The sequence below is a fragment of the Schistocerca gregaria genome, chromosome X, assembly GCF_023897955.1.
Source record: "Schistocerca gregaria isolate iqSchGreg1 chromosome X, iqSchGreg1.2, whole genome shotgun sequence".
Taxonomy (NCBI): Eukaryota; Metazoa; Arthropoda; class Insecta; order Orthoptera; family Acrididae; genus Schistocerca; species Schistocerca gregaria.
Window position 1 is genome coordinate 779,656,824 of NC_064931.1, and position 27,085 is coordinate 779,683,908.

The following is a 27,085-nucleotide window of genomic DNA, read 5'->3' on the forward strand; positions in this document are numbered from 1 at the left end:
TGATTTTAATTTATTTCGTGTAATTATTTCCAAATTTTGAAATTTCAAATGCTGTAATAATTTACTCATTAAGAGGTATAATCTTATGTTAAAAGTTTAACACAGTGCGGTATTACAGTTAAAACCTGTAAGTTTGGCTTGGGGCAGCATAACTGATGATGTACAAATACACAGACTCCCTTCATTCAGTATTTGATAGAGCACTTAGTGACTTGCAGCGAGCTTTACAAAAATTTGTCACTTACTACATTATTGCGAGAAAAACTGCCTGTTGCTTAAAATGGAGTGCAACCTACTCAGTTTATATTCATAAACTGTTTCATAATGGAGCATTTAGCCATTTCCAACAAACTTTAAGCATAATTTCAAATCTCATCAAAACTTTTTCTCACTTTTGTGCTTCAAGGCATGTATTTAACATGGTAACTTATTCCTAAAGTAATCAGATGTTTGAAGCTGTTCTATACATGACAGTCAAGTTTGGTGGTTTACTGGTGTAACAACTGAGCTATCAATGCACACTGATTTCATTATTGTTCAGTGAACATAAATTTGTTTGTGGGGCCCATACACCATTGTCATGTTTCACCATGTAGCCTTTCTTTTGTTCTTTTTTTAATTGTGCTAAGAACTTGGAATTTTTTGATCAGTTTATCCTTTTATCATTTGCAGAGATCTCTTGAACAAGAATCCAGAAAAGAAACATGAGTTGAGAGAAGGAGCAGAAGGTGTTTATGTACAAGATCTTTCGTCGTATATATGTAGAAATGTTAAAGAAATTGAAAGAATTATGACACGTGGAAACCAAAATAGGAGTATTGGGTGAGTTTTGGAATATTTTCATGCACCAGCAAACTCTAATGGAGAAGATCTCAACTGTAACAGTAAATACTTTACTGTATGTTAGTTTGTATGGTAATGAGCTGTATCATACTTGGATCATTTTGTTAATTTTGGAGTTAGTGGTCTGAATATGGTCATGTTTGACTGAAACCAGTTACCAGAACAAATAAACATTAGTTTCGATCTAGATTGATTTTGTTATACCCATCATCAGTTTGATTTAAGATTATGGTAACAGTTCTGTAATGGTTTTGTGGTTTCTTTTTTCTGTTACATTGCCTTTGTGGTAGAATCAGGTATTATATCACTTCTTAATCTTCATAAATTTATATAGTGACTTGACATAAAATTAGTTCCTTTGGTAGTTGTGATAGCCTATAGTCTATAAAAAAAGCATTACTTAATGATTAGCAAAAGCTTTGGCAACAAGTTCTTCTGTAATATTAATTAAATAAATCATGAATAAAAATCCAGAAGTTGCATCAAGATCTACTATTTGATATGATTTGGATAAGGTTTGCAAATGAGTTTTGTATGATGCATATTGGACACACACTTCCTAGGACCAATGTGCACATATGTCTCATTCCAAAACATTTGCACAATGCCCACCTCTACTTGGTTTACAGGGTGATGCTGGGTGTTTTGCTTACCTTTGCTACATACTTGTAGGGTATGATGGCACTGATGGGTAATTCATTGACCTAGTGACTTCAGTACTGCTAGACAATTCTTGTTTGATATCTTGCAGTACACATCCATCCAGTGTCATAAATTGTGGCAAAATGAAGTATTTTTAGCATTCATTGTCAATATTATGAACGTTTCTGAATCAGTATGAGCAATTCATCTGCTCCTAAAATTCAGACTTTTCTACCTCATTCATCAGAGTTTTGGTGATGATTTGCCTTTTCATTTTGTATAATGTAATATTATTCACTGAATTTCAATAACCTACACATTAATTGACTGCAAAGAGTTTTTAAATATTTAGTAGCCAAGAAGTTGTAGCATGATCAGTAATCACTATGCTTTTTCTGCTGTCACCACTTTATTAACAAAGTTTTATATTCTGGTTGCCATAGAAAAGATATTCGCTTTGTTAACAATTTTGTAATGGTTTTGGTTGCAGCTGTGTTATCTGTAACAAAATAAAAGTAATAATTAGACATGTTCCACACCCCTGAGAATCATCTCATTTTTGGGTCTATGGAACGAAAACTGAATCTAATCAATTAATCTTAAAAATATTGCAACTCCTAAATGTTTTTAGAAGTAGGAAAGTGTTCCAAGGCACTTTTTTAGTTGAGGGACTGGATTTACTCCTTCAAACGTAATAGTGTGAGCAAGATACATGATGTAGGACTCAGCAAATCTGCATTTATTCAATTATAAATTTGGTTTGATGTTCTGAATACACTCCAGTACACAAACTACGCTAATGTGTTCAGTTAGCATTAATGAATAATTAACTGTGTCATCTGAATATGCCAAACACATGCAGAGAGAGAGAGAGAGAGAGAGAGAGAGAGAGAGAGAGAGAGAGAGAGAGAGACTTGACATAATCACAATTTGCACTTACGGGAATTGTGAGTTCAAAAAATGTAGAAAGCCTGGAATTAATGAAAGGTAAGTGTGGCTTGTGTTTTATCTCCATTTCATTTCTTCTTCTTCTTCTTCTTTCTATTTTTTATCAGAATTTACGATAAAAGCACACCAAAACATGATGATGATTATAGTGTTGTGATTGAATAGCGGGTAAATGATTTACCGTGTAGGTTTTACTGGCTACACATGTAATGTTAAATCTTTTCCATTGTGAAAAATTTGTGAATTTCTAGGGCTTCGATCAGGCTCACGCATTCAGATATTTTCAGTAAATATTTGATATTTCTGGATTCTTTTCCTATATACTAAGAAATAGTACCACCACTACTTGTTATAAACAGCTTTATTTGAAGCTACATGTTTTGATTTCCCAACATAATCAGTACATTTGGTATTCTATGTGCTTTGGCATTTTGCCAAAGTCATCTTGTTGGGCAAGTAGTACTTGTCCGGTTTGACATTTTCATCAGGGACCAGTGTATTTGTCACATTATACCACTTCGCTTGTTTTTGAAAGGCACAGTGTGTAATGCATAAGATACCAATATTATAATAGTGAAAGTAACTCTTGTCTTTCACCTTTCCATGGCATGGAGATAGCTTGAAACTGAGGAGGAACATAGGCTACTTAAAAAGAATTAATCAGTAGGTATAGGTGATAATAGTTGATAACTGTGAATCAGGGCAGCAAAAAAATTGTTGACAATACACTCTTTTATGATACACTATGCAAGCAGTAAGAGCTATATCAGATCGGCAAGCACAAAACTGTAGATCCTAAGATGATCTGCACAAAACTCCACAAGAGCATAAGCTTATCTTTCATGGTTCACCCATAGTCATAATTTCTACCTTTTGATTTCACCTCGCACAGTGAATCTGAAAGACATTACAAAATGATCATGGATTAACCATAAAAGATAAATGTACATTCTCGCGTAATTTTTTGGTTGATATATCTGAGATCTATATTGTAGTATGTCATTGCATTGTTGTTGTGTTGTTGTTGTCTTCAGTCCTGGGACTGGTTTGATGCAGCTCTCCATGCTACTCTATCCTGTGCAAGCTGCTTCATCTCCCAGTACCTACTGCAACCTACATCCTTCTGAATCTGCTTAGTGTACTCATCTCTCGGTCTCCCTCTAAGATTTTTACCCTCCACGCTGCCCTCCAATGCTAAATTTGTGATCCCTTGATGCCTCAAAACATGTCCTACCAACCGATCCCTTCTTCTAGTCAAGTTGTGCCACAAACTTCTCTTCTCCCCAATCCTATTCAATACCTCCTCATTAGTTACGTGATCTATCCACCTTATCTTCAGTATTCTTCTGTAGCACCACATTTCGAAAGCTTCTATTCTCTTCTTGTCCAAACTAGTTATCGTCCATGTTTCACTTCCATACATGGCTACACTCCAAACAAATACTTTCAGAAACGACTTCCTGACACACAAATCTATATTCGATGTTAGCAAATTTCTCTTCTTCAGAAACGCTTTCCTTGCCATTGCCAGTCTACATTTTATATCCTCTCTACTTCGACCATCATCAGTTATTTTACTTCCTAAATAGCAAAACTCCTTTACTACTTTAAGTGTCTCATTTCCTAATCTAATTCCCTCAGCATCACCCGATTTAATTTGACTACATTCCATTATCCTCGTTTTGCTTTTGTTAATGTTCATCTTATATCCTCCTTTCAAGACACCGTCCATTCCGTTCAACTGCTCTTCCAAGTCCTTTGCCGTCTCTGACAGAATTACAATGTCATCGGCGAACCTCAAAGTTTTTACTTCGTCTCCATGAATTTTAATACCTACTCCAAATTTTTCTTTTGTTTCCTTTACTGCTTGCTCAATATACAGATTGAATAACATCGGGGAGAGGCTACAACCCTGTCTCACTCCTTTCCCAACCACTGCTTCCCTTTCATGCCCCTCGACTCTTATTACTGCCATCTGGTTTCTGTACAAATTATAAATAGCCTTTCGCTCCCTGTATTTTACCCCTGCCACCTTTAGAATTTGAAAAAGAGTATTCCAGTCAACATTGTCAAAAGCTTTCTCTAAGTCTACAAATGCTAGAAACGTAGGTTTGCCTTTTCTTAATCTTTCTTTTAAGATAAGTCGTAAGGTCAGTATTGCCTCACGTGTTCCAAAATTTCTACGGAATCCAAACTGATCCTCCCCGAGGTCTGCATCTACCAGTTTTTCCATTCGTCTGTAAAGAATTCGCGTTAGTATTTTGCAGCTGTGACTTATTAAACTGATAGTTCGGTAATTTTCACATCTGTCAGCACCTGCTTTCTTTGGGATTGGAATTATTATATTCTTCTTGAAGTCTGAGGGTATTTCGCCTGTCTCATACATCTTGCTCACCAGCTGGTAGAGTTTTGTCAGGACTGGTTGTCCCAAGGCCGTCAGTAGTTCTAATGGAATGTTGTCTACTCCGGGGGCCTTGTTTCGACTCAGGTCTTTCAGTGCTCTGTCAAACTCTTCACGCAGTATCGTATCTCCCATTTCGTCTTCATCTACATCCTCTTCTATTTCCATAATATTGTCCTCAAGTACATCGCCCTTGTATAACCTTCTATATACTCCTTCCACCTTTCTGCCTTCCCTTCTTTGCTTAGAACTGGGCTGCCATCTGAGCTCTTGATATTCATACACGTGGTTCTCTTCTCTCCAAAGGTCTCTTTAATTTTCCTGTAGGCAGTATCTGTCTTACCCCTAGTGAGATAAGCCTCTACATCCTTACATTTGTCCTCTAGCCATCCCTGTTTAGCCATTTTGCACTTCCTGTCGATCTTATTTTTGAAACGTTTGTATTCCTTTTTGCCTGCTTCATTTACTGCATTTTTATATTTTCTCCTTTCATCAATTAAATTCAATATTTCTTCTGTTACCCAAGGATTTCTAGCAGCCCTCGTCTTTGTACCTACTTTATCCTCTGCTGCCTTCACTACTACATCCCTCAGAGCTACCCATTCTTCTTCTACTGTATTTCTTTCCCCTATTCCTGTCAATTGTTCCCTTATGCTCTCTCTGAAACTCTGTACAACCTCTGGTTCTTTCAGTTTATCCAGGTCCCATCTCCTTAATTTCCCACATTTTTGCAGTTTCTTCAGTTTTAATCTACAGGTCATAACCAATAGATTGTGGTCAGAGTCCACATCTGCCCCTGGAAATGTCTTACAACTTAAAACCTGGTTCCTAAATCTCTGTCTTACCATTATATAATCTATCTGATACCTTTTAGTATCTCCAGGATTCTTCCACGTATACAACCTTCTTTCATGATTCTTAAACCAAGTGTTAGCTATGATTAAGTTGTGCTCTGTGCAAAATTCTACTAGGCGGCTTCCTCTTTCATTTCTTAGCCCCAATCCATATTCACCTACTATGTTTCCTTCTCTCCCTTTTCCTACACTCGAATTCCAGTCACCCATTACTATTAAATTTTTGTCTCCCTTCACTATCTGAATAATTTCTTTTATTTCATCGTACATTTCTTCAATTTCTTCATCATCTGCAGAGCTAGTTGGCATATAAACTTGTACTACTGTAGTAGGTGTGGGCTTCGTATCTATCTTGGCCACAATAATGCGTTCACTATGCTGTTTGTAGTAGCTTACCCGCATTCCTATTTTCCTATTCATTATTAAACCTACTCCTGCATTACCCCTATTTGATTTTGTGTTTATAACCCTGTAGTCACCTGACCAGAAGTCTTGTTCCTCCTGCCACCGAACTTCACTAATTCCCACTATATCTAACTTTAACCTATCCATTTCCCTTTTTAAATTTTCTAACCTACCTGCCCGATTAAGGGATCTGACATTCCACGCTCCGATCCGTAGAACGCCAGTTTTCTTTCTCCTGATAACGACATCCTCCTGAGTAGTCCCCGCCCGGAGATCCGAATGGGGGACTATTTTACCTCCGGAATATTTTACCCAAGAGGATGCCATCATCATTTAATCATACAGTAAAGCTGCATGTCCTCGGGAAAAATTACGGCTGTAGCTTCCCCTTGCTTTCAGCCGTTCGCAGTACCAGCACAGCAAGGCCGTTTTGGTTAATGTTGCAAGGCCAGATCAGTCAATCATCCAGACTGTTGCCCCTGCAACTACTGAAAAGGCTGCTGCCCCTCTTCAGGAACCACACGTTTGTCTGGCCTCTCAACAGATACCCCTCCGTTGTGGTTGCACCTACGGTACGGCCATCTGTATCGCTGAGGCACGCAAGCCTCCCCACCAACGGCAAGGTCCATGGTTCATGGGGGGAGGGTCATTGCATTATGAACCACTTGCATTATGAACCACATATTGATTAGACAGTATTTTCTTGCCAGCAAACTTCTTACTGTATATAACAGATGACCTGGTAATGGCTGAACAAACTTTCATTAAACATATGACAAGAAAATTCTGATTAAACTAGTTTTCAAATAAATGAAAAGAAATCTGAAGTGGAATTGATGCATTCCTGTCAGAGCTTTGAAGCCGTAGACATACTATTATACCTATGTACGTATGTTGTGCCAAATATGACGTTAACGTACAAGAAGTATTACCTTCTGGGAGGAATTTTGAAATGTTTGACCATGAGTTAACCTAATGGACAGAGGGCATTGAACATGAATTTTGCAACTGTGACAATTAATAGAAAGTTTAAAGACTTTACCTTAGGAAATAATGAAAGTAGTGAAAGTTTTTTATGAATGGAATAATGAACAGTCACCAGCCTAATTAGGCATAATAATTTGGAAAATTAATCTCAAAGAATTTAAATATAATTTAGCAAAAGGAGGTTTCATTCTTTCTCTCTTGGCAAAGTGTAATGAACACACACAAATACCAGACGAACTGACCCTTGGTAAACAGTAGTTATCATGTGCATAAATTGGCAGTCACAGAAAGCTAATTACCACTTTCCTCCTATGGATAATAATCACCACCTCAACCATTAACCAGTTCAGCACCAAAAGGTTATCAAAGACCTCATGAGACTAAATGAAGTATGACAAGAGTCCTGGTTTAACTAACACACACACACATACACACACACACACACACACACCACAAATGCAGATAGCTAACACTGTACAAACACATTATTTTTTTTTACGCTCTCTCAGTTTTGGAAATACTTCAGATATCTTCAGCAAAACAATCTTTAGTTTAACTTTCTCATAATAGAATAGAATATAGTGGGGACCCATAAACAGTCACTTCCCTTATAAGCAAACTATGCACACATTTCTTAAACAATTTGCATCATACTAATACTGATTTCTATCCCCACTTGAAATTATTTATCTTTCAATGCTTCATAGCAATTTACACTAACAATATTCTTAAGTAACTTCAGAAATAAGTTCAAGGTAAAGTTAAGTTTCAAGTAGGTTCAAAATTGTGTGACTCTTTCATTACTTGTGAAGCAAGTGATTTTAACTAACAACATTTATGCACTTTAGCACTAAAACTTTGGCACATTCAAAGTAGAAACAATTAAAAGCGAAATAAAGTTTTTTGTAAGTTCCAAATTATGTGCCTCTCTCTTTACCTGTGAAATAAGTAATTTAACTAGCAACATTTATATGCTTTAACACTGAAACTTAGGCACATTCAAATAGAAACAAGTTAGTGCTTCTTCATAAACAGGATACTCTGACTTTAGCATGTTTAGGATAGGACCCTGCTTGGTTTCATGAACAGGATAGTTTCAAAGTTCAAACACAAATTTCTTATCATTGAAATTATTATTGAAAAACACTCACATCAATATACTGGTCCATACTATGATACATATCTGAACTCCTGCAGTTGGTGGAGCATTGGCGCAATAGTGGTGGCAAGCAGGTGGCAGCTAAGTGGACCCATGCTCTTGAAGTTGTATGCTCTTTATAAATTCTTCTTGGCAACGTATTTCCTTCATTTCAGAACCAGTCCATGATAACAGGAGCACCATATGACAGCGAAAGCCACATCCAAGGCAATTTCAACATCAATTGCCTTCCAAATGCCTCACTTGGCACCCGTGTTGTTAACCAGTACAACGTCTAGCCACTGACTGTGTAATGTGTGCTCTCTCTCTCTCTCTCTCTCTCTCTCTCTCTCTCTCTCTCTCTCTGGCCAGGTTGCCAGGTTGACCGCCAGATCCACCTTTTCCCACGTTCAAAGCCCCTTCTGTAGCATAGGTGGTTCCCTACACCTTTTCCTTCCTTACAATACAACTTCCCTAAGTATGAACCAGTTTTCTACATACACTTTCTCTTTTATAAACAGTCATATTTTATAAAGTTTCATTATTTTTAAGCATTATTAAGTGTTTGCAACACACACATCACAAACTTCCCCTTCCCTCTAACAATTCAAAGATCTTAATCAGTAAAGAACTACTACTTCATAGTTACATACCCATAATTACATTGTATAAACTACTTACAATCGGTACTGGTGTTACAATACAAATACATTAAACTTTGACTGCGTGTGATGGGGCAGAGGAAGAGAAGGTGCATATCATGAGCTGTGCTGCTCTAGTACTCACTCATCATAAGAGTACTACTGATACCCAAATGAAGCCAGTGGTAAAAGCTAATTGAATATATAAATAGACAAACAATATTAATAATCAATGGAGAACTTTCAGAAACTCTTATAGGTGGCTCTCTGTTTACGTAGCAATGTACAGCTATGCTTTGAACAAACCAACAGACCCAATTTTCAGACATAGTCTGTAGAAGAGTATTAAAGTCTGTCGGTGTTCATATGTTTTCTTGATCATTTGTTAAATAAAATGTCATTAAGACTCCCTACAACTCAGTTAAAAAATCTGACATCTACAAAAATTGCTTTTGCAATTCTTTAGTGATAAAGTTATAGGGCATGTTTTGCAAAATGCTGAAGCATACAATGATGATCTCCCATGTTTTGTAGCTTTGAAGAGAGAGCTGAAAATTTTTCAACAAATTGATGAAAGAGACCTATAAAAGAGCAATGACACTGCCATATATTAGTCTTGTGTTAGTTATTGTGCACATTTCCTACAACAACCTGTATTGCAGAAGAATCTTTCTCAACCTTATGCCATCTGAAGGCATATTTTCGCAGCAGGATGAGGGAAGATTCTTTAAATGGATTGTCACTTATGCATATCCATCAAGGTATTGCATCTATGATGAATGCTGAGGAAGTGTTGGATATCTTATGTAGGAAACAGAAGAGGAAACTTTCATACTATCATATATAATAATGACTGTAATAAAATTATATTTCTTATGTGTGTACCATATGCAGTAATGACTGTAATAAAATTAATTTGTAATGTGTAGCGTACAGTACCTGGTCTGAGCTGCCGGAGATGGCCTTCGTGTGTGTGAACTGTGCTTGCTTGTGTGAACGAATGTGTGTTTCCTTTCTGATGGAGGCTGTGACTGAGAGCTAATTTGTAGGTGTCTTTTAGTTGTGCCTGTCTGCAACTTAACGTGTCATCTTTATGGTAAATAGCAGTCTAGCTTTTCCTTACATTGTTGACAATATATATACAGGATGATTCAGCTATCCCTACCTACAGATTCTCTGCAACACCTTCAGATACTATGCATAAGATTTTCGTATTCTCTCACTTGCTGTGTGCAAAACTATTTGTCCTGCTGAAAAAATGAACAGGGCCTTTATGTAGGAAATGTAATCTGGCTAACTTTTGTACTGGGATACGCTTTCTTTAGAGAGCATAGTTTTTGTGTTACTCAAGAAAAATGCATTTGAAGATCGCTTTTGTATATTTTTCTTGAATAATTCGAAAACTATGGCCTCTAGTGAAAATACATCCCAATACAAAATTTAACTACATTACCTTTTCTACAAAAAGGTCATGTTCTGTTTTTCCTGTAGGACTAATAGTTTGCACATAGAGAGCGAGAGAGTATGAAAATCTTGCACATGGTATTTGGAAGCACTGCACTGGTTGCATATAACCAAGAATGGGGCATCTGTATCACCTATATATATATATATATATATATATATATATATATATATATATATATATATATATATATATATATATATTGTGTGTGTGTGTGTGTGTGTGTGAAAAACTCTGTATCCACCCTTGTGTATATATGTGGCATAAGTGTGATTTTTTGTTGTTGTTTTTTGTTTTTTGTTTAATATATACATAGGAAAGTTCTTCCTAGCCTTAAGAAAATCTTTCTGTCTTTCTTGTCAGAAATCTACTTATATTCTGTCTGAAATACCTGCTTCTGTTGCTCCATCCATATTCTTCAGTCTAATGTTTTTGCAACTCTAAAAGTGCAGTGGTTCAGTTCTTATCTATGGGAATGATAGAGATTCTGTCTGTTGCAGTACTACTAATATGAATGAAAGAAGTTCTCGATCACATGCCATTTTCATGATTACGGTAGAGATGGGCCCAACTGTTGACAGCTGTCAGAAGATGGTCAAAGTTGGAAAATTGAATCTGGTAGATCTTGCTGGAAGTGAGAAACAATGTAAAACTGGAACAAAGGTAAAATCTCTTTCTCTGTATTTTTCAAACACACATTTTGAATATTTCATATAACATTGTTACAATACACTGCAGTAGTACTCCATCATTCATTGTATCTTTTAGCTTATACAACATTCCAGCACTATTTCACCACTTAATATTACAGTGGGCTTATTGGAGGATGACACACTTTGAAGAGATTCAGATTAATGTAAGAGCTACTATGTAGTTGGAATGTGTATTCTGGTACATCAGGCATAATTGTTTACTGAATCTTCTGCTGCAGATAAAAATGCTGATTGATTTCTCAGGCTGTTTGGGAATGACTCGTGTCTGCTGGGAATGAGTATCATAAATTGAACTTTGCATTTTCTATAAGTGTTTATTAGTAATTCCAGCATCTGAAACCATTTAGAGCCATATTTTTACTGCAGTTGCTGAAATTTCATGAGAATTAATGTAAATCTTATATTTTCTCATTCAGAAAAAAGGTCCACAAAGTTATAGTCAACACCTTTGTAATGGACATGAACCCCTGGTTTATTGGTTTTTTTATCTTGAATTAGAGGATGAATCAGGTGCTTGTGATGCACTTATGACAGTATACTGCATTTTAGTTGCTTGTAATTTATTTCCCAATAGGAGGGTGAATCTACAATTACCTCAGTTTTAGATTATTGGAAGAGAGTAGCACAGCTATAAAACATTTTTTAAGTAAAAGGTCTAGACAATGTTTGACAAAAGAAAGTGGAGCAACCAGAAGTGGAAGAAAAAACAAAATGAAACTTCACAAGTTGAAAGGGTATGTGATATTATTTTAATGATTACAAATTGAGTCAAATTTCCAAAGAATTTGGCAGTACAAGGCCATTTGTCAGTATTACATTGCATCCCTTATGGCCTAGATGAATGCACATACTTGGTTGGAAAGGGTGTCATGAAGCCATTGCATCCCCTCCTGACACAAACTGGCGTAACATATCCTTGATATTCTGGATACTAGCACTGGAACAGAGTTAACATCCGTGCTGGTAACACATTTGTTCTATCGGGGACTGATCTAGTATCTTCTTGGCCACATAAGTACTTCTTCATTATACAGATGGTTTGTAGAGACACATGCCATGTGCGAATGAGCGTTATCCTGTTGGAAAAATCACAATACTGTTGTGAGAGAGATAACACATGAGGATGCAGGATGTCTGTATACCACTAGCAGCTGTGACCTGAAGTCATACACGATGGCTCCATACAACATGATGCCAGGAGTGACACTACTGTGCCCCCTCCAAACACTGGAAGAGTGGGACCTCTCTTCAGGTCAGTGCCACACTCATCGGCAATGGTCATATTCATGTTGAACACTATGCGACGTGATTAATCAGTAGCCCGTGCTTCCCCACCACAGCATCGCTCCAAGTACAGTGGTTTGTGCTGTGGTGTTAATGGCAGCCTATGCATAGGATGGTAATTCCCTATCATGGCTTCTGCTAGTCTCCGAACAATGGTGTGGAATGATGGAATAATGCATGGAGTCTCTCTTGTTTGTTCTGAGATGCCAAGTGCAGATTTGAATGAGTTGCAATGTGCTTGGTGCACAATATGGTGATTCTCCCATGTGGTGATCAGATATGTTTGACTGGAATCTTGACAATGAGTATGCGTGCCCTGACGTTCCCATGCAGTCGAACATCAGACCAGTGTCACATCTGAAAGCCCCAGAAATCTGGATATTGCACAATTTAACCAGCCAGTCAAATGGAGATCCAGAATGAGGCCCCTTTCAATCTGTCAGGTGCTGATAACTGTCTCTCACACAAGTGTGTAACACCTCCATGTGCTCCACAGGCTCAGTGTCTGACACTTTTCATTCACCTTATTTACTGTACCAGGCCTGATAATAACAGTAAACATGAATGACACTAATGCACTCTGGGAGGGGAGGGGGGGGGGGGGGCCGGCAGCAATCAACTTGTCACAAAGAATTGTGACTAATGATTGACATGCATGCCAAGGGTGTGTGTGTGTGTGTGTGTGTGTGTGTGTGTGTGTGTGTGTGTGTGTGTTTTTTTTTAAGAAGTTAAATATACAACCAACCATATCTTAGTACATCAGACAAAATAAAACATGTTACCAATACTTAAGAGAAAATAAAACACTTGTTAACTTTCTCTCCTGTAGAACTCTACCTACTTATTTTAAATAGATTGCTACTCACCATAAAGATAACACATTGAGTTGTAGACAGGCACTACTAAAAGACTGTACCACATTAAGCTTTTGGCCAAAGCCTTCTTCAGAAAAGAAAAAAACACATCCACTCTATCACCCACGCATCTTGCACACAGGACGGCCATCTCTGGCTGCTGCCAGAATACAATTGTTGCGTTGAACGAAAGCAGCAATCCAGAGTGGGGGAAGGGGGAGGGATATCAGGGTATGGGTATGGGTAGGGGGAAAGAAGAGCGCTGTCTGGTGGAATGTGGAAGGATTAGACGGCAGCAGCAGGACAAGGCTAAAAGGTGCTGGGGTGGGGGAGGGGGGGGGGGGGGGGTGAGCAGAAAAGGGAGAGGAGCAGTGGAAGGGAAAAGATTAGTGGGTGCATTGTTGGCCAGCAGCCACAATGAAGGAGAGGGGACATGAATTGGGAGGAAGTGATTGGACAGAAGGGGTGGAAGCTGTTGGGTGGATGGTGTGGGGACAGTAGGTTACTGGAGATTGAGGCAAGGACCATTAGGGCAGCGATGGATGTGTTGTAAGGATAACTCCCATCTGCACAGTTCAAAAAAGCTAGTGGTGGAGGGGCACATCCAGATGTGAAGCAGCCGTGGAAATCCAGCATGTTATGTTAAACTGAGCTTGATTTCCATGACTGCTTCACAACACAGGCCATTTGAATGCTTCCCTTCACCACCAGCTTTCTTGAACTGGACAGATGGGAATTATCCTTATAACATATTCTCCACTTCTGAAATAATACTGGCCTCAACCTACGGTAGCATAGGGTCCCCACACCCTCCACTTTAGTTCCCCCCCTCCCCCCTATCACCTCCTCACTACTCATGTCCCAATGTCCCCACTCTCATTGTGTACTGCCCTCTGCTATTGCAACTGCCCATCTTTCCTCTTTGCTGCTCTTATCCTTTTCTACTCTACTCCCTCCTCCCCCTCCCTCCCCCACAGCCTCCCAACACTGCTCTTGACAGCTTTGTTCTTCTGCCATCTAATAACTGGATGCTCTCTCTGTCCCCCCACCCTTATCTTGCTATCCCTTCTTCTCCTTCTCTGCCCCACTCTGGACAGCTGCTTTCATTCAACATGAGATGTGCATCCTGGTCCCAGTGGCCAGATATAGCAGTCATGTATGCCTGGTTTTGTGTGTGTGTGTGTGTGTGTGTGTGTGTGTGTGTGTGTGTGTGTGTGTGTGTGTGTGTGTTTGTTTGTTTGTTTGTTTGTATTATGAAGAAGGCTTTGGCCGAATGTTCAATGTATAACAGTCTATTAGTTGTGCCTGTCTGCAATTCGTGTCATCTTTACAGTGAGTAGAATATATCCTTCTCATAATGTTGTTGATATTCTGTCCTGGACTTTCCATTGTTTAATTATTTTAGATGTTAGGATAATTTGTGCTTGAATGTCTAGCTGTTTAATAAATTAATGCATATATCACTGTTCAGCAATGCTAAATGCAACACCTGTGTACATTATAGCAACTGGCATCACAAGAGATTGTAACTCTTGTTAGTATTTCCAGCAAAGAAATAGTATCATTATTTTAGCCTAGGTTTGTGGTTACACCATTGGATGTTACTGTAATTTGAATATGGGGAAGCAACTTTGAGCTATTGTTTCTCACAAAGTACACAAACAAAAAAGAAATGCTCCTTTGATACTTACTTTTAATTAGTTGTAGGACACCATTCTTATTCACTTACAGTGTGAGTTAGAATATAATGTCAATATTTACTATTTAACTCTTTTTGACAGGGTGAAAGATTGAAAGAGGCTACAAAGATAAATTTGTCATTGTCTGCACTAGGCAATGTAATTTCTGCTTTAGTGGATGGAAAGAATTCTCATATACCATACAGAGATTCTAAACTTACAAGGTTGTTACAAGGTAATGTCAAATTTCTCTTCAATTCAAGCACTATGACTTTGATAATACATATGGCAGTCTGCAAGAAAACCAGTGTTGTATCCTGGATTATTGGAAATTTGTCTGTAATCATTTTATAGAATTTTTTATATACTTGGGACAGAGTAACAAAGTGATTGACCATTAGCAGTTTGGAGAACAGCTACCACACCATAAACAAATCCAAGAATGATCATGTACATGCCTTCTACTCTGTTCACCATTGTCATATGTCGTTTACCACAGTTAGCTGGAGATGACAGTTGTGGTTGGTAACATAACTGTTCTGGGAAATTTTGTTTATGTATGTGGAGTTTCAACTTTGTGAAATAGAATGTCTGAAGCAAACAATGTGTGCAGAGAAGTGATAAGATCCTGTCAAGCAATCTCACTACTATACATAAGCCCACACATCTATTACTGCTGCAGTGATAATAAGCAGGTGGGAAACAGTGAACCAAGGACATGACCAACTTCCATGCCCAGCTTTGTCTCTTTGTTGCTCTGGTCAAAGTATAGTTAATTTTTTTGAGATATGTAGGAGTTACTGCAATCAAATAACATTGTAAAGAACCTTGACTGTACTTCATATAATAAAACAATTTATGTTACCACTGTTTTGATGAGAGATTGAAGATTCTCAGAAAGTGAAATATAACATTTTTGAATTAAAAAGTGTCTTGGTTGCAATTTATTCTTTTATTAAAAGTGGTTTATCTTCATGGGGTATCTTCAGATTATCTCTAGGGCTAACAAAATAATCAAAAGTTAGGGTACAGTCCTAGCACACATGATTCTAAACGTGAACAAGAAATTGTTACTAACTGTAAAATTTTCCTGTTAGAGCATTTTAAAAATCATAAAATGGATCTGTGCTAGATTGAAGCACATGTCGAACCAAATTAACCCGCAAAGAAGTCCTAGTAAAAAACAACTAATAAATAATGTAATGTTGATCAAATTGGATGAAACATTCCTTATTAAAGTCACACGTGCAGGTCAGAGTGGTAGGACCAAACAAACAAGGAAGTATACACATAGAATACACAAAAACGCCACTGCAACTTAGTGGCAATAGTGTCAAGTGGGCATACAGACGAGAAATGGGGTGAAGCTTGCATACAATGACTGCAGAGAACAAACATAGGTGTACTCAGAGCAGCTAATGACAGCCAGTGTACTTAATGCATACAAAAAATCTAAAAATTGTTAGATGACTATAATGAAATTTTTAGGATACAATTAATCAAAACATAATTGCACATAAAAGGAAACCTGTAAGTTACTCCAAATAAATAAAATAGTGACACCAGCCATAACTAAATAAAATGGTAATAAGATAACCATCAAAGATGGTCTTCTTCCCAATAACTGGGGATAAAACAAATTCTTAAATCAAGAACTCCCCACTCGATTTGAAAAATATACCATCTCAGAATTGATTAATTGTAACATCTTAATTTCATTACAGTGATTCAACCATTTTTAGATTTCTTTCGTGAGCATTAAATATGCGGACTGTCATAACTGCTTTGAGCACCACCTGTATGTGCCCACAGCAGTCACTGTATGCAAGCCTCTATCCACTGCTTGCCTTTGTGCCCACTTGACACTCCTGCCAGGAAGTTGCAATGGCACCTCTGTGTATTCTGTTTAAATGTGTGTCCTCCTTTGTGAGTGTGATCCTACCGTTGCACCATTCTGGCCTGCCAGTACCACTTTTTTAAGATATGTTTTGTTCAGTTTGAGTATTTATTTAATATTCTGCCCCACTGTTAAACAATATCACATTAAACTTCCTGGCAGATTAAAACTGTGTGCCGGACCGAGACTCGAACTTGGGACCATTGCCTTTCACGGGCAAGTGCTCTACCAACTGAGCTACCCAAGCACGACTCACGCCCCGTCCTCACAGCTTGGGTAGTTCAGTTGGAAGAGCACTTGCCCGCGAAAGGCAATGGTCCCGAGTTCGAGTCTCGGTCCGGCACACAGTTTTAATCTGCCAGGAAGTTTCATATCAGCGCACACTCCGCTGCAGAGTGAAAATCTCATTCTGGAATATCACATTAGTTGTTTTTGTCTAGGCCTCTGCCGGTTTATCTGGCTTGACACTTGCTTCAGTCTAACACAAATTTCTATGCTGTGAAAGGAAAATTCACATTTAGAATCATGCAAGCTAGAACCATATTCTAATTTTTTCTTATTTTGTTATCCTTCTAGATAATCTTTAGCTAACCCACGAAGGCGAAATGCCTGGTTAATAAAAGAATAAATTGCAACCAAGACTCTTTATTTCAAGCATTCTACATATGATTGCTGTAGCAGATGGCCTAATGGAAGGGAAGATATTTTATGAAATATAAAATTCTTAGCCCCTAGTGCCAAACAAAACTTGTCTGAAGTAGCTAACATTAAATTATGTGATATTCGTGTAATTTTTGCAGCTACAGTATTGCATAGTGAGTATTAGTACCTATACAAACAGTGGGAAGAACAATCTACTTTAAAGGCAAGCCATAAAGTGAAAGGTTGTGTTTTACACGAGATAGTATGTGTGGAGCATCAGTACACTGTGATTAAGTTGTCTGTTCTGTAATTAGGCTCTTTCTTCAATAGCACTGCTGCCCCACATGAATATAGAAATACTGATATCTTTGACATAGCAAGCAAGCTCCTTATGCATAGATCTGTTGCAAACTTAAACCATTTGCGTTTGCAGCATAGCCACATCTTGTCTCAGGAGAAGGGTTGAAAGAGGGGGGGGGGGGGGGGGGGGTGACAACCAAATGTCCACATTTGTAGCTTCCCATAAGTTACATGTATCCTGGAGTGACAGTAAGTTTTGAGCCCCTCTGGAAGCTCTCAACTTCTTTGGCCTCTATATTTGCTTCAGTGATTACCATAGGCAATGTTATGGATATTAGTGAGTAGATATCTTGACTTATTAAAGTTTGGAATGTCTGAGCATAGCTTGAGCCACAACTTTGTGTTAAAAAAGACCATGCGTGGGTATAGGTCTGACTGTGATTTTCTTGACTTGCGAGGCACCTATTCTTTGGAAACGTGGCTCATTTCATATGAACACAATGTGCAGATGTCTCTTGCCCTGCCCCATGAATTGTGCTGCCTTCTGTTGTCTATTTCTAGAATTATTTTGAAAGAAACCTAACACAATCACTGCCCTATTTAGTGTCTGTTGTGTTTGTAAATTCAATAGGCATGTTGTTTGGCTCTTGTGTTTCCATTGATTATTTAGTCTTTTCATGTACAACATCCAGTAATGCCTCAGTAACTCCATAAGGTGTACAGATGAACTGCAATGGTAGTCTAAATTGATTATTTATTTTTCTGTATTGAAGAAGCAACAGTGATCCAGTCACACTCCCTTCACTACACCCAACCCTACTTTTACATGTCATCAGGTCTCCCTAAAGATGTGTTATGTTTACTAAGTATTCTTCAGTCAGATTGCGTAGCTGGTCCAACATGCTTTTAAGCATGTGCTTTGTTTATGAGTGGTAATGTGGAACTCTAGCAAACACTTTGTCATGAAAGACTGCATCCTCTTGGTCTTGCTATAGTCTTCTGGGTCCTCTGAATGAACAAAGTGAGTTATGTTTTGCGCAATTGGTGCTAGGAGAATTCTTGTTTAATCCCTCTTAGGAGTTACTCAGGAATTCCAGGAGAAACTAGTTGCTGTATATAAACCCATTTGTGACCAAAAAAAAAAAAATCTGTGGCTTGAGTGTGAACAACATGACCACAACTCAGCAGTGAAGACAAAAAAGTAGTCGTAGAATTCCTTCCTTTGAAAGCTTAGTAGTTTTTGCATTAGGAGATTATGGTAGATAGAAAGTATGAAAAAGTAAAGGGAAAATACACAAAATTGTGATGAAGAAATAATGTTGCGAAGCTTGAAGGAGTGGATGAAGTAAAAAAGTCAGAAGAAACAACTGAGTGGCATCTAAGATCTTAATTGTAGGGTATAAATGTTGTACAGAAAGTTGGAGGGTCAAAGACAAGAGCCATACTTAACGAAACTGCTTCATTTAAACAGGAATGGGGGAGTGAAAAAAGGACCAATGTTAGGTGAAGTGTTTGCGGGGAGGGGGGGGGGGGGGCATTTAAAAGAAATGGTAGTGTTGCTCACATAAAAATAAAGAAATTTTTTGTTAGAATAATTAGCCGGCCGATGTGGACAAGCGGTTCTAGGTGCTTCAGTCTGGAACCGTGCGACCACTACGGTTGCATGTTTGAATCCTGCCTCGGGCATGGATGTATGTGATGTCCTTAGGTTAGTTAGGTTTAAGTAGTTGTTAGTTCTAGGGGACTGATTACGTCAGATGTTAAGTCCCATAGTGCTCAAAGCCATTTTGTTAGAATAATTGCCAGAGGACATTTTTAAAGAGAAAATATATTGTGAAACTAGAAGATTCTGAATTGATGATAAACTGGCTTGGTAAGTAATGTGTAAGGTCAGAGGAAGGTAGCAGCATACCACCTCCACTATGGTGTTCAAACCAAACTTTAGATTCATGATAGATTTATTTACTTTAAATAGAAGTAAGAAGAGAGAAGCAGTATTAATTGAGAAAATCAATAATAAATGAGGATATACTAAGGCTAGACGAGTGAGCAGACAAATATGTATTATTGACTTAGTGGAAGTTGAAAATACCACTTTAGTAGTAACTTTTTTTCCAGTGCTTAAGTGGCGGCTGGTTTTGAGCTTGCATTCCCATCGTCATGTATGATACTGAAAATAAACAAGAGATCAATGCTAATATTTTTAAGTACTAGTATACATGAGAAAACAAAAAAAATATAACATTTTAAAAACAGCAGTTGGCAAGGTATACACCTAGCCTGTGCACATATTTTCAAAAATGTTATGTGGTACTACTTTTTTATTTTTTCATGTTCAATACTGCATATAAAAATTGTTAGTTGTGGTCTCTTATTTATTTTCAGTATCACACTTGATGAGGGGCAAATAATAGCCCAAAACTTATTTTGATTTAAGCATTGAAAAATAAAATAATTTTTTTTCAAAACAAAAAAAACCACCTTATAACTGAAGCGTAATTTTCAGCCTCTACTAAAATGGTCATTTGCAGGTGTTCCTCCAGCAGGATTGTTTGTATTAATCAATTAGTTTATGTCTTTAGAATTCAGAAGTGCTGATGTTACTAGGGGTTTCAGTGCTAAACTCCACATTTTCAAATCTAAGTAGAAAGGCTTCCTTGTGGCAGGCTCTTGTTATTTTGCACTGTAGTTTGTTCCTTAGTTTAGAGTCTTACACTGCATTTTATTTATTGTCAGTATTTTTTAAGTTTTTATAGTCATATATCTGGTTTTCAAATTTTCTTGTCAGCCTATGTGAATTATTTAGTGCCATTCATTTAGCAAGTAGCTTTGGCTCACATGATCTCACAAAACACATTGAATTAATTTAAGTTAAACAGAAAGGCCCTAAAACTGGAATATTCATTGAGATGCCACAACACACTTGGCAACATTGTATTAGATTTTACTGGTGGAGACATTTTGTCTGTGGCTGCTCATACTTTCTGATAGTTGGGCAACAGTTATGCTTCTAATAAATTTTGGACAAATTTTGCTGATACATCACATGGGTACTGTCAAAGCCAACTCTCCTCTTACTTTCCATCACCCGTTGTTTGGACTCGAGTGTGGTGCTGTTGGGGTACATAGGATAGATGTAGCAACAAGGACACTCACATATATATGAATCATGTGGTATGAAAACTGAATTTTCCTTGTGCCTTAAAAGTATTTTTAGACATGAGTTAAATGGTAGAAGGTATTTCTGTAAGTAGGATAAGCATTTGGGTTAGTGCCAGTTTCATTTCAGGCATGAACTTAATGAAATCTTTCTCTTGGAATACCAACTGAGTTATAGAAACATCTAAAGGTCTGTTGTTTAGTAAGGGCAATGTTTTCAGCACATTAAGTTGAGATGTAATTTGTTTAATGTGGACTGAAATACAAATTTACTAACAGTTTGAATGGAAATCCATCATGGATGCAAGTTTTGCATGAGCAATTATGAGTTGAGCATTCTTGTGTGGCAACAAAATGTGTAAAACATGTTTATGCTGTTTATATCATATTAACAGTCATAAATAAGAGTAGCCCCTAAATTTGAAGAGCTTCAAAATCACACCCAACTTTTCTCAAAAATGCAACTCAATCATTCAATCATCTGGACACACTATTTCAGTGGTCCATCTGGCCACCATCTTTAGGTGGGAACACAGTTTGCTAATCTTGCCAGAACTGATTCGTACCATGAATGGTGTGACCACTTTAAGCCACAGAGAACCAAAAAGTGTCTGCACAAGAAATCACCGCTGCTGCTTCATAATGTAAAGTGAAGGTACAGTGCTCGGGTGGTGGAAGCAGACAAAAATGATGAATCACTGCAGAATATGTGCCTCTGCCAGCAATGTCAAAGACAGTTGTTTTTTAATATCAAATAAAACAGGATTCCACACTTTACTTACAGGATAGACTCTGTGTCTATATTATCCACAAGTCTTAATTTCAAACAGTTTCTTTCAGACACAATCCTAATAGCAAGATCAGGGAAAAACCCGGGAATTTTTTCATCCGGGAGAAAACTGGGAAAAACCCAGGAATTTTTTTGAATTCTGCGAATTTTTCATCGTTTTTGTTCTCAGTTAAATTTTTGTAATTTTGACTGGTAAGAACCAATACTCTGACAAAGGATATTACTGTAGCCTGCTACTGCAGAATAACACTGCAGCAATAAAACATGAACGAGAGAAAAACTGAAATAAAACTTAAATTGCAAAGGAAATGCGCCATATACAGCAACTAAACACAGTGCTCATACAAGCGTCTGCCAACAGCAAAATGTGTCAAAGGCTTTAGGAAGACTATGCAATGCTTCGTAACAACAAATTGTCTCCGACGAGCATGACATCACAACTGTTAACATTAGATTTGTTTTAGCAGTTAAAAGTGGGATCATGCACATGCACAATTGTGTAGTACCTTCTTCTGCTTGTGGCTGCAGAAATGTGGCTGTTGGCTGTGTAAGTAGTCACAGCCAAAAAAAAAAAAAAAAAAAAAAAAAAAATCTGCTAGGTGCTACCGGGAAAAATAATACTGGCGAGCCCAAATTGCCAGATTGTGCAGCAGCCCTGGATCTAGGAGTGTCTGTGGTATTCTTGTTGAAAAAACCTTGTTTCACAAAGCACCTAGCATCTAGGGCACGTTTGTCTATCGATTATTCGTATGACTTTGAAACGTGTCCCTGTCGGTTATTGAACATTGTTGAAAACAGTCTAAGTTGATTTCTGAATGAATCATAAGTTGATTTGTGAATGCGTGCATAGTGTATGTGATGTCTGTCAGTGGAAACCTCGTCACATCTAGAAATAAACTTTCCTGCAGACAAAAGGGGCTATACGAGCCAAGCAGAGTAAAGCGGAATGAAAGAAAGCCAACCACTGTCCAATTATGTATTTGATTGGGTTTTCGATATGTTTACTAGCGAAATCTATTGATTCAGACTACCAGAGTGAGAATAAACAACTAACGGGAATAAGTGGTAAGAGAGATTACGTATTATCTTCTCGGTGTGTCCAAGAAAATGAAATTTTGACAGAATTTTTTTGGCCAGATCAATATACTAGCAAGGGCCAGTTGTACAGTCTCCGGCTAGCAGCCGCTTTAAGGTCTATTCTGGAAGTAGCGTGGAAAATGTGTTGTACGAACACGTAAACACCTAACCCAAGAATAATCGCGGGATAACTAAACTGGTGATTCTGGCAGAGTTAGTCAAGTTAACTGGCGAATAAGCTTTGACACTGGCAGGAATAGATACAGAATTAGTGATGACAACATTGTTTGTTAGAACGAGGAAGGAGAAGAAATGGTGACATCACATAAATTAGGGCAGAATATGACGATTCCAAATGTATATAAAAATTTCGCACTACTACTTTTCGATCTCGTGCTTGAGAAACTGGAGCGTATGAATGAAGTGTAAAACTATTTCCTAACGTAAAGCTTTTTGCTTGTAATAGGCCTAATAGACATTTGATGTTGGTACTTTGTGAATTATATTCTGCCCTGTTATAAAAATGACCATTTCTGCCAAAACAATCTCGTTTAGTTGGCGTGTGTTGCAATTGCTGCAGTATTATAAAGACCTATTTTGTTTTATCTCGCAGACAGTGACAAAATATAGGTAATCAGGTCGAGAAACCACACCAGGCTGGGGCCTATTTGTAATTGCAGCTTTTTCAGTATTAGACACCGACATTTCGATTTTTTTGTGTAGCAAAACGATTGACCAACTTTGTTGAGGTAACAGATCCTTTCGCAGAAAGCACGCCATGTAAAGCTGTAGCGATAGCAAGATTAGAGAGAAAAAAATTCTAGGAGCTAAGGATTGAAGAAATGTGTACTGCCTTGCTTGTCTCTTCTCTTTACTGGTTTTATGTATCCTATACTTAATTTTATGTCACATGAAGCAGCAAGTTGTTAGCTACTAGGGAATAAAGAGTACAAATTTTCTTAAGAGGGTAAAAAAAAAAGGAAGAAGAAGAAGAAGAAGAAGAAGAGGGGCAGGTTGTCAAATCGGCCGACTGGAAGCAGGAGAGGCACCATAGGACATTTTAATTTCCACTGTCCTGAATGTAGTTTGATGGTTTCCAGTACAAAATATACACATTTCAATTCCACAGACCGAAATACAGTGATGTGTGATAGAAGAATGCTGTGTGAAGAGGCATGGCGCTGCACTTTGGCACACTTAAGGTCAAATAACATGTCTTACAATTCCTCGGACACGCATGTTTTATGTATCAGCGTCTTCAGAAAGATGTGTGCTACAAATTGAACGTATTTTTGAAAATTCGATTTTTAAATTTTTGACGTGCTCTCTCAAACGCTTGATGGACGCCACTATCTACTATTGCCCCGGTTCGGAAATATCGTAGATACAGGTCTGATGCCCAGAGAAGTCTGAGATATAATAGAATAATAATAGAATAATAATAGAATAATAGTCTCCATGTAACCCGTGTTCACATTTAGTGATTTTGCTGTTTCCTCTTTGTCTACTGCACTCACGGCAAACGAAAACAAAATTGATTTGTTTGGCCGGGAGCTATCATGTGAATTAAGACAGTCACACAATTACGGAAGGCTAAAATACGTTATTAGTTTCAGATTTTAGTTTGTTTCCACCTTTCTGACAGTCAAGCATTAATTGCCATGCAGAACAATGAAGTTATTTTTATGGGTTTGCTGAAGAAATTTTCTTCTATTAATCTTTTCCGCTGAGGCAGTCAATATATTTGAAACAAAGGGTTTGATTTCAAACTATTGGCTAGTTTCAATTGTTCACTGCATTTCAAGTGTACGTTTTCATCTTCTAGCACGTATGGCATTATGCTATAACAAAGAAACAGACATGAGATAACAAAGTACTGGTACCCGAGAAAATTTACATCCCGAAACCACATTGAAAAGTTTAACATCAGGTCGATGCCTACTTCACTAGAAATCTGGGACTCATTTAAAAATCAGCTCTTTGATTACGAGCCATGTAGAAGAATTTATAGCCCAGAAGGTCACACTTTACAAATACGCATCGCAGTCTCCATTTCAATGCTTCGGAAAGTAACATGCGGTGTTTGGTGGAATTCGAATTTATACTTTCGTAATATGAAAATATGGAGCGTACATGTTACTGCACATCAAACATCTTTCCAAAAGGTGTTTCATTTTCTAAAGCACCGGGAAAAAGTACGCCCATGTATAAAACCATAACCATTCAAAGGATTGATAAGTTATACAGTTCCGAGAGAAAATATACTGTCAATTAACAGGGAAAAACTATGTTTCCACCCGGGAGAAAGTGTATTTTTAACCGGGAACCGGGTTTTTTTTTTTCCTTGTCCACGTATTCACCCTGAAGATGCACAAGTAACTATCTGCTTTTCACCATACATTGTTCTGTGTCCCTCGGTTAGATAGTGCTCTTGCCACCCTAGATTCCTCAGGTTGTAGTAATTGTGTGTGGCTATGGTGCTCAACACATCTACCGTGAACACTGTGAATTGCTTGTCCAATATGTTTCCCTGCAATGGCAAAAGTGTCTGCAAACGCAAGACCTCATCTGCCTTAGGTCATATTTAACTGAGCAAAGGAGTACTTTAGCCTTAACTGTCAGATAAAACTAACTTCTGATATTATCTTTTTAAAATCCTTCCAGTCTTTGAAGATATACTACAAGCAACAGATCTATGTACATCCTTCACTGGTTCAGGCAAAGGTCCAAAGCACAACAGATCTGTATGGCAGTATAACCATTCTCCTTAAGCACAAGCTTAAGTTGATACTGTTCTTGTGCATCTGAGATGGTGAAGCCCTCCTTGCCAACATGCTCATGACACCTGTGCACTGATATTATGTATGATGACACGACATGTAGCTATCGGATTTTGTGTGTTGGTTTTCTACAAACACCATGTTCCAGAGTCTCATACTCCCTCTTGTAGACCAATACATCCACAAAAGGAAGCTTTTCATCCCTTTTATTCCCCATTGTGAACTTGGTGTTTGGTTTGACTATTATTGGTTAATAAGCTGGATGACTTAACATAATTACAAAGTTTCTTATGGTTTTGCTGATAGCTCATGCCATCTTTTGATCACTGTCTGCGCATTCATTTGGTTGTCCTGTGTTTAATTACTAGTAAAAGTGTATGTAAATACCAAATCTGCAGGTGCTTTGTAGTGATGCACAAAACACTGACAGGTTCCAGCAGGGTTTTCCTGTCATTATCAGTCTCGACAATGATATTCAAAATGACCAAATTGTCTCCATTTTTCCTGTAAATTGTGGGCCACAGTCTACAATAACAATCCATAATACCTCCTAATGTCCCACTGGAACCACTTACTATTACATAAATAATCAAATTATCTGTAATATAAATTAAATCAAAATCTACAAATGACCGATCTAGACTATGTGATTCTTCTCTTGCTGTTTTCACAGGATTGTGACTGCACTATGCTATAAAGACATCTTTCAGTTACCAGGTCTACTTAAATAAAAACTTGGACACCAAAGCTCGATTACAGTAAATGTAAACAACATTGACACTGCTAAAAAAAAAAAAAAACCTTCAACCCAAATTCTAATTAGCATTTGTTAATGTTCCTCTTCACAAAAGTAATGTTTCAAACACTACTGCACTATATTAGTGTACACATTCTTACTAGACACTGTGGTAAGATCTTTATTTAATCATGAAACAAATGGCTCTGAGCACTATGCAACTTAACTTCTGAATCATGAAACAGCTCCATTGATTTTTGTCAAAATTGTGTTGTATCGTGCCAAAAAATACAGTAGTCAATTCTACTCCTTGTAATTTTTTGGTAGTAAATGCCCTCATTATTCTCAATGTAAATGCATGTGTACTGCATAGAATTCTGGACTGTTGTTATTTTTCAACATAGTGTCCATGCTATCTAACTGAAAATGTAACTCCACTATAATTATGAAGTCCATTTCCTTTCTCTGTTGTTCAAAGAACCATTAATATTTTAAAATTCAAAAGCAAATTGAAATGTACAACAATATATTATTGTCACATTTCGCTACTTTTACTATGTTCTTCAGCTCCTTGACAAATTTTTAATTATCACTGTTTGCTGGATACATATTGGTTTCATGTACATTCCACAGTTGTTGTTCATATATTTCCTGTTCAGTTCACACCACACCTTAGTATGCTGGTACATGGATTTTTTATTTATATTTATTTATTGTTACAAATAGTATTATGAATTACAATTATAAAGTTAAAAAGTAATATAAAAGTAACAGAATAGCTAATGTAATATTTATCTTAATGTGTGTTCCAAATTCTATTTTAGTAACATATTCCTTCTGTTCCATTGTC

The 27,085-nt window shown here is 37.5% G+C and overlaps 1 protein-coding gene across 3 annotated transcripts in view; it reads left to right on the top strand.

Moving 5' to 3' along the window:
* Window positions 1-27,085, top strand: part of LOC126299453 (kinesin-like protein KIF3B) — a 156,512-nt gene that overhangs the window by 51,471 nt on the left and 77,956 nt on the right. For all 3 annotated transcript variants that reach the window (XM_049991368.1, XM_049991367.1, XM_049991369.1), the window contains 3 exons: window positions 673-822; window positions 10,825-10,987; window positions 14,957-15,089. In XM_049991368.1, the coding sequence (XP_049847325.1) occupies window positions 673-822; window positions 10,825-10,987; window positions 14,957-15,089 (446 nt within the window). The remainder of the gene's footprint in view (window positions 1-672; window positions 823-10,824; window positions 10,988-14,956; window positions 15,090-27,085) is intronic.